We start from the raw sequence: 13,143 nt of genomic DNA, 5'->3' as shown, positions 1-13,143 counted from the left end.
GCTCATCATCCCCGGACGCTCGCGCCGCTACAAGCTAATTAGCGAGCAGCGGACACACAACTGTTGGACAAACATGCTAATCTGAGGGTTTAGCATAGTGCTGATTAATCACAAACACACACAGTTTAAGGAAGTGAACGGCATGGCGTGCTACACAACAACAACTGTTTCTATCTCACAATCTCACTCCCTAATCCACTCATTAGCCAGTCACCCATCCACTTATCCTTCACTTCCAGCCAACCTGGCAACCTGCACACCTGGCATCTTCCTCCCATGGCGTGCTACACAACAACAACTGTTTCTAACAATCTCACTCCCTAATCCACTCATTAGCCAGTCACACATCCACTTATCCTTCACTTCCAGCCAACCTGGCAACCTGCACACCTGGCATCTTCCTCCCACGCCCACCTCCACCCACAGACCAGGCGTGAAGGAGTGGGGGGGGGGGGGGTACATTACAGTCACGCTCTGATGGGGTTGGAGGTCAAAGGAGGAGGCAAGATGATTTACTGTCCTACATGGAGGTGAGGGCAAGGAAGGAAGGAAGGAAGGAGAGTGTTGTAAGGACAAGGAAACGAGGAAGGAAGGAAGGAAGGAGAGAGAGTGTTGTAAGGACAAGGAAATGAGGAAGGAAGGAGAGTGTTGTAAGGACAAGGAAATGAGGAAGGAAGGAAGGAAGGAAGGGAGGAAGGAAGGAGAGTGTTGTAAGGACAAGGAAACGAGGAAGGAAGGAAGGAAGGAAGGAGAGTGTTGTAAGGACAAGGAAATGAGGAAGGAAGGAAGGAGAGTGTTGTAAGGACAAGGAAATGAGGAAGGAAGGAAGGAAGGGAGGAAGGAAGGAGAGTGTTGTAAGGACAAGGAAACGAGGAAGGAAGGAAGGAGAGTGTTGTAAGGACAAGGAAACGAGGAAGGAAGGAAGGAAGGAAGGAAGGAGAGTGTTGTAAGGACAAGGAAATGAGGAAGGAAGGAAGGAGAGTGTTGTAAGGACAAGGAAATGAGCAAGGAAGGAAGGAAGGAGAGTGTTGTAAGGACAAGGAAATGAGCAAGGAAGGAAGGAAGGAGAGTGTTGTAAGGACAAGGAAATGAGGAAGGAAGGAAGGAGAGTGTTGTAAGGACAAGGAAATGAGGAAGGAAGGAAGGAAGGGAGGAAGGAAGGAGAGTGTTGTAAGGACAAGGAAACGAGGAAGGAAGGAAGGAGAGTGTTGTAAGGACAAGGAAACGAGGAAGGAAGGAAGGAAGGAAGGAAGGAAGGAAGGAAGGAAGGAAGGAAGGAAGGAGAGTGTTGTAAGGACAAGGAAATGAGGAAGGAAGGAAGGAAGGAGAGTGTTGTAAGGACAAGGAAATGAGCAAGGAAGGAAGGAAGGAGAGTGTTGTAAGGACAAGGAAATGAGGAAGGAAGGAAGGAAGGGAGAAAGGAAGGAAGGAGAGTGTTGTAAGGACAAGGAAATGAGGAAGGAAGGAAGGAAGGAAGGAAGGAGAGTGTTGTAAGGACAAGGAAATGAGGAAGGAAAGAAGGAAGGGAGGAAGGAAGGAAGGAAGGAAGGAGAGTGTTGTAAGGACAAGGAAACGAGGAAGGAAGGAAGGAAGGAAGGAAGGAAGGAAGGAAGGAGAGTGTTGTAAAGACAAGGAAACGAGGAAGGAAGGAGAGTGTTGTAAGGACAAGGAAACGAGGAAGGAAGGAAGGAAGGAAGGAGAGTGTCGTAAGGACAAGGAAATGAGGAAGGAAGGAAGGAAGGAAGGAAGGAAGGAAAGAGAGTGTTGTAAGGACAAGGAAATGAGGAAGGAAGAAAGGAAGGAAGGAAGGAGAGTGTTGTAAGGACAAGGAAATGAGGAAGGAAGGAAGGAAGGAGAGTGTTGTCAGTACAAGAAAATGAGGAAGGAAGGAAGGAAGGAAGGAAGGAAGGAAGGAAGGAAGGAAGGAGAGTGTCGTAAGGACAAGGAAATGAGGAAGGAAGGAAGGAAGGAAGGAAGGAAGGAAGTTAGGAAGGAGAGTGTTGGACAAGGACAAGGAAATGAGGAAGGACAATCCAAAGGGATAGAGGATTCGTCATGTTAAAGATTGTTGATTTCATTATGATGATTCATTATGATGATTCATTATGATTATTATGATTATTCATTATGATTATTCATTATGATTATTCATTATGATTATTATGATTATTCATTATGATTATTATGATTATTCATTATGATTATTATGATTATTCATTATGATTTCACTCAAACTGTAAAATGATGGTCTTTACAGCCCCCCCCCCCCCATAGAAAGGAAAAGGAGGATGGGAGGTTGTTGTTGACATGAGGCATGGCTAATTGACCCCAGCCTGGGTGACAGGGGTGCATTGTGGGTAAGTGGGGCGTGAGTGGGGCGTGAGTGGGGCGTGAGTGGGGCGTGAGTGGGGCGTGAGTGGGGCGTGAGTGGGGCGTGCGGCCTTGGGTAAGCCAGAGCGAGGATGTGGGCTAATGAACACACTGCCAGGTGTGTGCGTGTATCATTGTGTGTGTGTGTGTGTGTGTGTGTGTATCATTGTGTGTGTGTGTGTGTCACAGCACACTGGCAGAACGGGCACATCTGCTGTTCCCACGGTAACAAGCAACATCCACCTCAGTCACGGTTCACGGCTCATTCATGAGGACTCCAGAGATGGAGGATGGAGGATGGAGGACGGAGGACGGAGGATGGAGGATGGAGGACGGAGGACGGAGGACGGAGGACGGAGGATGGAGGATGGAGGACGGAGGATGGAGGATGGAGGATGGAGGACGGAGGTGTGTTCATGCGTGTGTCTCGCAAAACAAGACAAACAGAACGGGGGGGGGGGGGGGGGGGGGGGGGTCACTATGTCAAGTTGTCGGGCAAATTCTGAAATGCCCACAAGAGGCGGACAAGAGTTGACGGGCACTGTGCACGTTTTGAAATTGCTATAGACCAGGGGTGGGCAAACTACGGCCCGGGGCCACATGCGGCCCACCAAGTGTTCCGGCCCGCCCCCCTTCATAGACGTTAGGCTTCCACACAGCTGATCCTTGTACTGAGGGTCTCGTGTGTTCTCACGAGTGTTTCCGTCATCGGGTTGGGGGGGGGGGGGGGGGTAAAATAATTGGTTGGCTTTGTGCAGCATGGAGATACAGCGTGTGAACTACTCAATGACCCACACGCCAAAAAGTCCTTCATAAGAACGTGGTGCTGATCTTGCTAGCGAGTCGTCGCTCGTCCTTGAATCCGTCAGAGAGAAAGATGACTTCCCAGGAGCTGCAATTAATCAATTAGTTGATCAATAACTCGTCCTGCCGGGGAGTTGCGCTGCTTTCGGATCGCTGGAACCGCTCCCATTCCCGACCCACCGTGGCGTTGAGGAGAGTCGTACACATTCCACGATAATATGAAAAATATATAAATACGAGTATTTTGTCCAAGATGATAACATGTATCCCATTGGTCATCCAATGGTACCGGAAATTCCAGACCGGAAAATAAGCCACACCCACCCAAAAAATGTATACATAGGCCACATTGAATTCAGTGTGTTCCCCTGAGGTTCAGCACCGGGTCCCCTATTTTTGGTATCATTATTCATCTTCCCCCCCTTGTTTTGGTTTAGCGTTCAGTGTCCAAGCTAGCGAGAGGCTGTTAAGTGCAAGTTGTAAAATAGGAAAATAAATGAGAGAAGATGAGAAGTAGGAGATGAAGAGAGGCCTAACAGGAGGATGGAAGAAGGAGAAGGTGTTTAATTATTCAGCATTACCCATGTTCTCTATTTATGGGCCTTTTAGAGCAGCCATGGAACATATCTATATATGTATATATCTATATATCTACTATATACACATAGTGCGGCTCACAAGGGAGGTTTCAAGGCAACAAACTAAGAATAACATGCTGACTTATTGATGGGGCAACATGGAAGAATCCAAAGGGGTCGGAATGATAGAGAGACATAATAAAGCCACTGACGAGAGAGAGAGAAAAGTCCAAATGATATATTCCCGTCTTCCACAACATGGGAGCGTCTGAGATGAAATCCCAGATGTGTATCTTTTAACTAGACTCTCGGAGCGTGTTGATAACCCGGCTATCTGTCCCTGGCAGGCAAACACAATGGCAGCTATACGCCGTATTATTAGCCCTCCGTCAAGCATCACGGAAAACAGCATCGGACCCTTTTTTTTTTTTTTTTTTTTACCGCTGCGTTCACGCATGGCTACGTCCGTATCTATGGCTTCTTCATGCACGCTTGGCTGGATTCAAATGGTAACAACACGTACCGGGAGCTCATTTGAAAGTCATGTATGAGCGCTAAGTACGGAAAAGCATTCAGGAAAAGCTTTTTTCCCAACCATTAAAGTCAACTATTTTCCATGAATGCAGTGACGTTGAATGGAATTCAAGTCATTTACAAAAGGAAATATTCCTCTAAAGCAGCTCTTCCCAAATGGTCCCAACCCGCCCGTGACATCGTTCTCAAATATGTTATATTTAAAAGGGAATTCTTCAGCAGAACTTCTTTTTTGGATGTTCTACTTCCTGGGATCACATGGAGACCGGAATGTACTGCTTAACTACCGCAGATTTTAGACGCCTGACCGTATAATCCGATATGCTTTTTTATGCTGAATAAAAAATAATCATAAAACAACAAAAAAATAAATAAAACAACCAAACTCAAGACATGAAAATAAATACCGAACAGAACATGTTGAATTTGTATTGCAATAATACATAATAAACAATAATAAAAATACACATTCAGGTAATAAGTTCAGTCTTGTGTGCCCCCCCCCCCCCCCACTCTGCCCCCCTCTGTTCTGATGAGCAAGGTCCAGCAGGTTATGTATATGATGTATATGATGTGGAGCATCTTATGCATTTTCACTCATAGGAAATAATGGAAGTAGAAATAATCTGTTCCAGGGTCAAACTGTGGCCATTCTAAAATTATGCAGTTTGTGTTTTTAAAATCCACACAGGCCACAGTTTGACCCTGGAACAGATTATTTCTACTTCCATTATTTCCTATGAGTGAAAATGCATCAGATGTTCCACATCATATACATATATATATACATCATATACATATATATACATCATATACATAACCTGCTGGACTTTTATTTACTAGCCAATTGTCCAATGGTGTACCAACGGGAGTTGAACAGTAGAAGTGGGACATTTTGGTGTACCAACGGGAGTTGAACAGTAGAAGTGGGACATTTTGGTGTACCAACGGGAGTTGAACAGTAGAATTGGGACATTTTGGTGTACCAACGGGAGTTGAACAGTAGAAGTGGGACATTTTGGTGTACCAGCGGGAGTTGAACAGTAGAAGTGGGACATTTTGGTGTACCAACGGGAGTTGAACAGTAGAAGTGGGACATTTTGGTGTACCAACGGGAGTTTAGCAGTAGAAGTGGGACATTTTGGTGTACCAACGGGAGTTGAACAGTAGAAGTGGGACATTTTGGTGTACCAACGGGAGTTGAACAGTAGAAGTGGACATTTTGGTGTACCAGCAGGAGTTGGACAGTAGAAGTGGGACATTTTGGTGTACCAACGGGAGTTTAGCAGTAGAAGTGGGACATTTTGGTGTACCAACGGGAGTTGAACAGTAGAAGTGGGACATTTTGGTGTACCAACGGGAGTTGAACAGTAGAAGTGGGACATTTTATATAATAATAATAATAATAATAATAATAATAATATCAGGATTTTTGGCTGCTGATACAATTCCAGCACCATACTGGTTCATGTCCAAGGATCCAAATAAAAAACAAATTTTAAATATAAATAAATACCCGGGTAATAGACAGTGCAGGTGAAGCTTCCTTGACTTGTAAAGGAATTAATATGAATTCTTAATAATGCTGACATATAAAGAATAAATGATCAATCAGTACAAGAAAATGAGCTACAAAAATCAGGATGAACACGGAATGGCGGCCATGATGAATTATTGACATGAAATGGTGCAATCCAAACCTGCACTTTGCACCCAAAGGTTAGGGATCGTGTGCAAATTCCTCAGCAGTTCCTCCAACAGTTGCTAATAGCGTGTACGTGACATGAACCTCCAAGATGAATATTTGCAGAAGAACAACAACAATTTCATGGTGAGTATTTAGTCCAGTGCGCCACAACCAATCAGAGCGGACGTGCAGAGTGGACGTGCAGGCTGTCGCTATAGGCAGTGAGGGTAACGTATAGGAGCTGAATGTCAGCCATTAAATGAGCTGTGACTTAATAAATGAACTCTCACATCTTTATGCTTTTCCTTGGCGTCTCCAACACAAGCAAGTCTGATTTTTAAAGGTCTCACAATGTCTTAAGAGCTCTTCTCCTGTGGAGCCCAACCTTGATGGATGCCACCAAGATGGCTACCCGTGTGTACGTATCCCTGCCACAGACGACTGCACGACTGCGTCAGGAAAAGGAAGCGTAGACCATAACGGAGGGAAGTGAAGGCGGCGAGATAGCAACCGCAGTGATGTTGCAACATTGCAAAGACACTTCCCCTTCGATGACTTCATGGAGGCGCAGCAGGGATGCGCGCCAGCAACTCAAAGCGATCCCGATTCATGCATCTTCTCCATTTATCTCCATAGGCTCCACCGCTTGACGCGTTTATCTTATCTCCTCTCCCTGAATGTGTCTCCTAGAGCGCCATCTTACCTTGTACACTTGGCCGTAGGTGCCATTCCCCACCAGCTCCACCAGTTCAAAGATGCCAGCAGGATCCTGAAAATAATAAAAAGGAGGTCATGGTCAGGGTGCGTCAACGTATTCATTAACATACATTCATGGTTCTCAATGATTCCCCACTGGGGAACAAAAATGTTGGAATAGCGATACCGGATATTGATAATATCCATTTATTTATCCATACTGAACTAGAAAATGAAAGCAGTGAAATGCCACAAATAACAAGAACCAAATTCCAATGGAGTACAACAAATTCATACATGTTGGCAGGTCTGTACTAAACATTGCCAATAAAAAGAAGAACAATTCCTGTAACGTTAACATACTATGTGTATTTTATCCAAGAGGAGACTGAGGGCAGCAGGAAAAAGGAGTGCTGCAGCCGAGTGGAGAGTTTGGGGGTATACTAGCATAGCATCCAGCGCTAAGGAACAACACTAGCATACTCCAATGTTAGCATGGATTGGTGACATAATATTATTTAGGGCAAGCCAACAATTACTGATGAATTAATGGATTATTTTTGCAATAGATTAGATTAGATTCAACTTTATTGTTTTTGCTCATGTCACTGGTACAGGGCAACAAAATGCAGTTAGCATCCAACCAGAAGTGCAATTTTATAAGTACATTAGTAGTAACTATGGACAGATATGTAAATAAAACTATACAGGCTATGACTATGATACAGTGGGAATATGCACAGGGGTATAAATGACTATAATATGGCTATTGTAGATTATACAGATTATAAACAGTATGGGTATGACAATATATAATAACAGTAATATGTACAGTATTGCAGTGAAGTGACTAGAGTAGAGTATGGTTATTGCAGATTATATAAATTATAAACAGTATGATCAATGAATCAACAATACTTCATTTAATGTGTATAGTTCATCTTCAGGTTCCAACAAACTTTTCCGCAGACTTCCATTGGCTTTATAGACCAGCTACTACATCCCTACTATGTCTGGGATGTAAAACTAAACTAACTAAAACGCTTCTTTGAGTCGTCATCAGGTTCCAGTCGCACATGAAGACATTTTGCATTCCCACTTTATGGCCAAAAAGCTCACAGAGCGCCGACAGCTCCTGAAGAGTTGGGAGTTAATTAGCCCAATGCTAACACGCCAACACGCCAACACGCCAACACGCCATGCTGGGATGATTTACACGCTTAGCGTTGTATCCCGTGCACATACGCATACTTACACGGTTGCTCGGCGCAAGTGTCACCTAGCAGCAGCACACACATACACACACAATGGGGGCATACATGCATACATGATACATACATACATGATACATGCATACATGCAAGATAAAGGTTAGAGTATATTAAAGTAGTACTAATGGAGGTTCCGTGTGAGTATAGCGAGACAGGCTTTATACACAGTGAGAATTTAACATCCACAGTGAGTGGGTCTCCAACAGTACAACAAACCCATTGACCCAACACCCCCCCTCACCCCCCCCAACCACTTCCACAACTCCCCCTTCCAAACTGGTGCATGTTGCTACGGCATTCCAACAATAGCCGGCATTCGCCGAAGTCCATCTACGGCTCTCCTCCATCCAAGTAGGCGGGTCAAGGGTTTTAAGTCAAACTACTTCGAAAATCAATAGAGTGCTTGTCTGTTAGAACGCCAATAAATCAGCATGGAGTGATAATGGTGGCTTGCAAGTACAATGCAAGTACAATGCAAGTACAATGCAAGTACAATGCAAGTACAACGACACCAAACTCGGAATCTTAGCGCCTTCTTTTGAGGTGAGTGTAAGTGTCCAGGCTGGGCAGAAAATATTACATCAGCAGGGGGGGTGAAAGGTCATCTACAGCAGGGGTTTCCAAGTATTGCATAGTAAGAATCCCTCCTCAGATAAAATACATTTGGGGCCCTCCTACTGCCTGAAAAAGTCATTTAGTGGATGTTTCCTTGCTTTTGGTTTTGCCTTACTAACACATGACTGACGTTAGATTGGCAGGTCAGGGAAAGACTAGACTTTTCTTGATTTGCTACATGGACCTACATGGTGATAAAGTGCTGAAGAAGCCAAGTTGGAGGTCACCAGCTGGAGGTCACCAACAGTTGGCCAAACATTCCCATTCAGCAGATTCTTCCATTTATCACAGCAAGTCTTCCAGGTCCTGTGAAGCAGCAAAACGGGCCCAGACCATCACACTACCACCACCATATTCTACTGTTGCTATGATGTTCACACCAGATGTAATGGACACACACTTTTCATAAAGTTCAACTTTTGTCAGGTCAGACATAGTATTTTCCCAAAGTTCTTGGGCATCACCAAGATGTTTTCTTTTTGTTCAGCAGTGGTTTTGGTCTTGGAACTGTTTTTGCCCAGTGTCTTTCTTATGGTGGAGTCACGAACACGGACCTTAACTGAGGCAAGTGAGGCGTGCACTTCTTTGGATGGGGGTAGTGGGGTCTTTTGTGACCTCTTGGATGAGTTGTGGCTGCAATCTTGGGGTCACCTTGGTTGGGAAGGTTCACTACTGTTCCAGTTCCAGGATAATGGCTCTGACTGTGGTTCGCTGGAATCCCAAAGCTTTAACTAAAAATTGTTGTAATTTTTTTAAATTCTAAGAAAAACATATATATATATATATATATTGAGGATTGTTATCTTCATATTTTTAATATAAGAACATTGTAAAATTCCCCAATAATGTGTGGAAACAAAGCTTCTATCTTGTGTGAGAAACACTATTGCATTGAAGAAATAACTCATGGCAAAACAGGAAGGTGGGGTCTCACTGCCGTATCGTCCCTTAGCGAGACCCCCATGAACAAAGTCTTCAGTGAAGGTCAAAGTAACCTTAAATGTTCATTTGTCTCTTTCATTTGTTTGCTTTATGTACATATAAGTACAAAGCATATCAACATACATGCTAGCTAGGGACATTTATACCTGAAGAGCACGGAAAATGTACGCATACCAAGGCTACATTTGGGGGTACAATGTTAACTGAAACACTTTAACCAAGGTTCTATTGTACGCTTGTGTCAGATTCAATAAAAACCTGGTATAAAAATGGTGATAAAGCCGTGCTGGTCCAGGTCTTGATTCAGTTCTCATCAGATTGTGTAGATTCTAAAGATGACCCGTCCTTCCCATCTTGCCTCCTCCTTCCTTCCCTTGCCCACTTTGTCTCTCGGCTCTTCACTTTGTCTCCATAGATTTCCGTAGGACTCAGCAGAGCTGTCAAGCTGTCAGCTGTTTCCAAAAGACAGCGACCTCCTCCTCCTCCACCTCCTCCTCCACCTCCTCCTCCCTTTTCTTGTTTGCATCCTCTTCTCTGCTGTGTGCGGCCCGACACAGAAAACCCAAAAGGACTGAGGCGATCTCGTCGTCTTTGTCTCAAGTACATCCTCCTTCTGTCTCGCACTTCTCAGCGCTGCCACCCACACCAATGCTGGTCTTCTCATCTTCTAGAAAGCCTGTCAAAGCCAAACGGGACCACCATAGCCTGCGAGGTTGTTTTGCAGACGCTGCTTTTCCTCCCCTCACTTCCCCTTTTTGGAGATCTGCATGTTCGACTTTATGACAGGAACTCCTGAGACAATAGGATGGCGTTTCATTCTGTTTCTACACAACAGGACGTGGACCTCAGCCCCCCCCCCCAAACCACTATCTCCTCCACAGACGCTGAAACCGAGCAGTTTTTTGCTGCTCCAGTTCATACGTGTCCCCGGGCCGGCTGATAAAAATACAGCACGCCATCATTCATCTTTTATAGGCCACGTGCACAACCGGGCTCTCCGTGCGTCTACGGCCGTGCATTTCCTGATACTCTGCTAGCATCACATGACCCGGGTTTGGGGCGGCTTGGCTGCTGGGTAATAGAAGGAAAAGCCGCCCACCAAGCCATGTATGCCGAATGACAAGCCTGGGGTCATAGGTCACAGAATTCCTCGAGTTAGCTGCCAGGTGGACACTAGCGAGTCATGGGGTGGAGGTTTTAGTGTCCGCACGTCCAGAGATGATGTCACTGATGTTAGCTACCTAGCTACCGCCACAAATCCCTAACGGGGGCGTCCCGAGTGAAGCCAAAAAGTAAACATATCATTGAAGTCATCCAATAGCAAATACATATTCGTAGTACCCAAAGAAGTACTTCTACTGGAGACTAAAAGAAGTCCCTATTCAAGCAGTTTTAAGCTACGTATAAAAATGATTCATACTTGATACTATACTGTACCGGAAAAGTTCCCAACTTCCCTAAATGTGATGCTGTAGAACCTCGTGATAGAGACGTAGAAGACATGACTACGTCGCTGAACTCCCTCTCTGCAGCTCTAAACGGGATGTTAGTCCTGGGGGGGGGGGGGGGGGGGGCCCATTATGAATAATGGCTTTTAGAGTGCAGGCCTGCAGTTCTTGTGAAAGCCACTTTAGTGGTGAGTGACTGCGTTTGATTCCTCAACGTAACCTCAAGCCCCCTTTGCTGGCTCTTGCCAACCCCGGCCTTTTCTCCCCTGTTCAATTCCCGTAGTAGGTCTCCTCCCAACAGGTCAGGAAAACCGGATAGTGGGAATGAATACATTTGGCAACCAGGATGGCTTCCTCGTGAGCAAATCCTAAGAAGCAGCAAATGTGGCTCAGGTTTTCTTAAAGGTCTTAAAGGCGTACTTTGGCCTGTACAGGTAACAAGTCAGGCCTACCAGTAGAGAGCAGAGCCCCAGATATGAGCAGCCATCTTTGATTGGCGACCATCATCATCATCATCATCATCAATAGGCTTATGGCTGTGGCTCCAGGACCCATGCAATAATAATAATAATAATAATAATAATAATAATGTCATAAGTAGGCAGAATATGGAAAGAAATCAGATATACACGTGTCAGTCCATTCACGTACACGTATCGCAAACGCGTGTCGGTCCATTCACATACAGGTATCACAAACGCATGTCGGTCCATTCTCATACACGTATCACAAATGCGTGTCAGTCCATTCTCATACACGTATCACAAACGCGTGTCAGTCCATTCTCATACACGTATCACAAACGCGTGTCGGTCCATTCACGTACACGTATCACAAACGCGTGTCGGTCCATTCACGTACACGTATCACAAACGCGTGTCGGTCCATTCACATACACGTATCACAAACGCGTGTCGGTCCATTCACGAACACGTATCACAAACACGTGTCGGTCCATTCACATACATGTATCACAAACGTGTGTCGGTCCATTCACATACATGTATCACAAACACGTGTCGGTCCGTTCACATACAGGTATCACAAACGCGTGTCGGTCCGTTCTCATACAGGTATCACAAACACGTGTCAGTCCGTTCTCATACAGGTATCACAAACACGTGTCAGTCCGTTCTCATACAGGTATCACAAACACGTGTCAGTCCGTTCTCATACAGGTATCACAAACACGTGTCGGTCCGTTCTCATACAGGTATCACAAACACGTGTCGGTCCATTCTCATACAGGTATCACAAACACGTGTCGGTCCATTCACATACAGGTATCACAAACGCGTGTCGGTCCGTTCTCATACAGGTATCACAAACACGTGTCAGTCCGTTCTCATACAGGTATCACAAACACGTGTCAGTCCGTTCTCATACAGGTATCACAAACACGTGTCAGTCCGTTCTCATACAGGTATCACAAACACGTGTCGGTCCGTTCTCATACAGGTATCACAAACACGTGTCGGTCCGTTCACATACAGGTATCACAAACACGTGTCGGTCCATTCACATACAGGTATCACAAACACGTGTCGGTCCATTCACATACAGGTATCACAAACACGTGTCAGTCCATTCACATACAGGTATCACAAACACGTGTCGGTCCATTCTCATACAGGTATCACAAACACGTGTCGGTCCATTCACATACACGTATCACAAACGCGTGTCGGTCCATTCACGAACACGTATCACAAACGCGTGTCGGTCCATTCACATACAGGTATCACAAACGCGTGTCGGTCCATTCCCATACACGTATCACAAACGCGTGTCGGTCCATTCTCATACACGTATCACAAACGCGCGTCGGTCCATTCACATACACGTATCACAAACGCGCGTCGGTCCATTCACGAACACGTATCACAAACGCGTGTCGGTCCATTCACGAACACGTATCACAAACGCGTGTCGGTCCATTCACATACAGGTATCACAAACGTGTGTCGGTCCATTCCCATACACGTATCACAAACGCGTGTCGGTCCATTCTCATACACGTATCACAAACGCGTGTCGGTCCATTCTCATACACGTATCACAAACACGTGTCAGTCCATTCACGTACACGTATCACAAACGCGTGTCGGTCCATTCTCATACACGTATCACAAACGCGCGTCGGTCCGTTCACATACACGTATCACAAACGCGCGTCGGTCCATTCACATACACGTATC

The 13,143-nt window shown here is 45.3% G+C and overlaps 1 protein-coding gene across 19 annotated transcripts in view; it reads right to left on the bottom strand.

The window, feature by feature from the left end:
* Positions 1-13,143, bottom strand: part of tnika (TRAF2 and NCK interacting kinase a) — a 64,811-nt gene that overhangs the window by 44,789 nt on the left and 6,879 nt on the right. For all 19 annotated transcript variants that reach the window (XM_058056541.1, XM_058056544.1, XM_058056545.1 and 16 more), the window contains exon 2: positions 6,677-6,742. In XM_058056541.1, coding sequence (XP_057912524.1) covers positions 6,677-6,742 — 66 coding nt within the window. The remainder of the gene's footprint in view (positions 1-6,676; positions 6,743-13,143) is intronic.

This window comes from Doryrhamphus excisus, chromosome 19 (genome assembly GCF_030265055.1).
Source record: "Doryrhamphus excisus isolate RoL2022-K1 chromosome 19, RoL_Dexc_1.0, whole genome shotgun sequence".
NCBI lineage: Eukaryota > Metazoa > Chordata > Actinopteri > Syngnathiformes > Syngnathidae > Doryrhamphus > Doryrhamphus excisus.
This window is presented reverse-complemented; position numbering and strand designations above follow the sequence as displayed.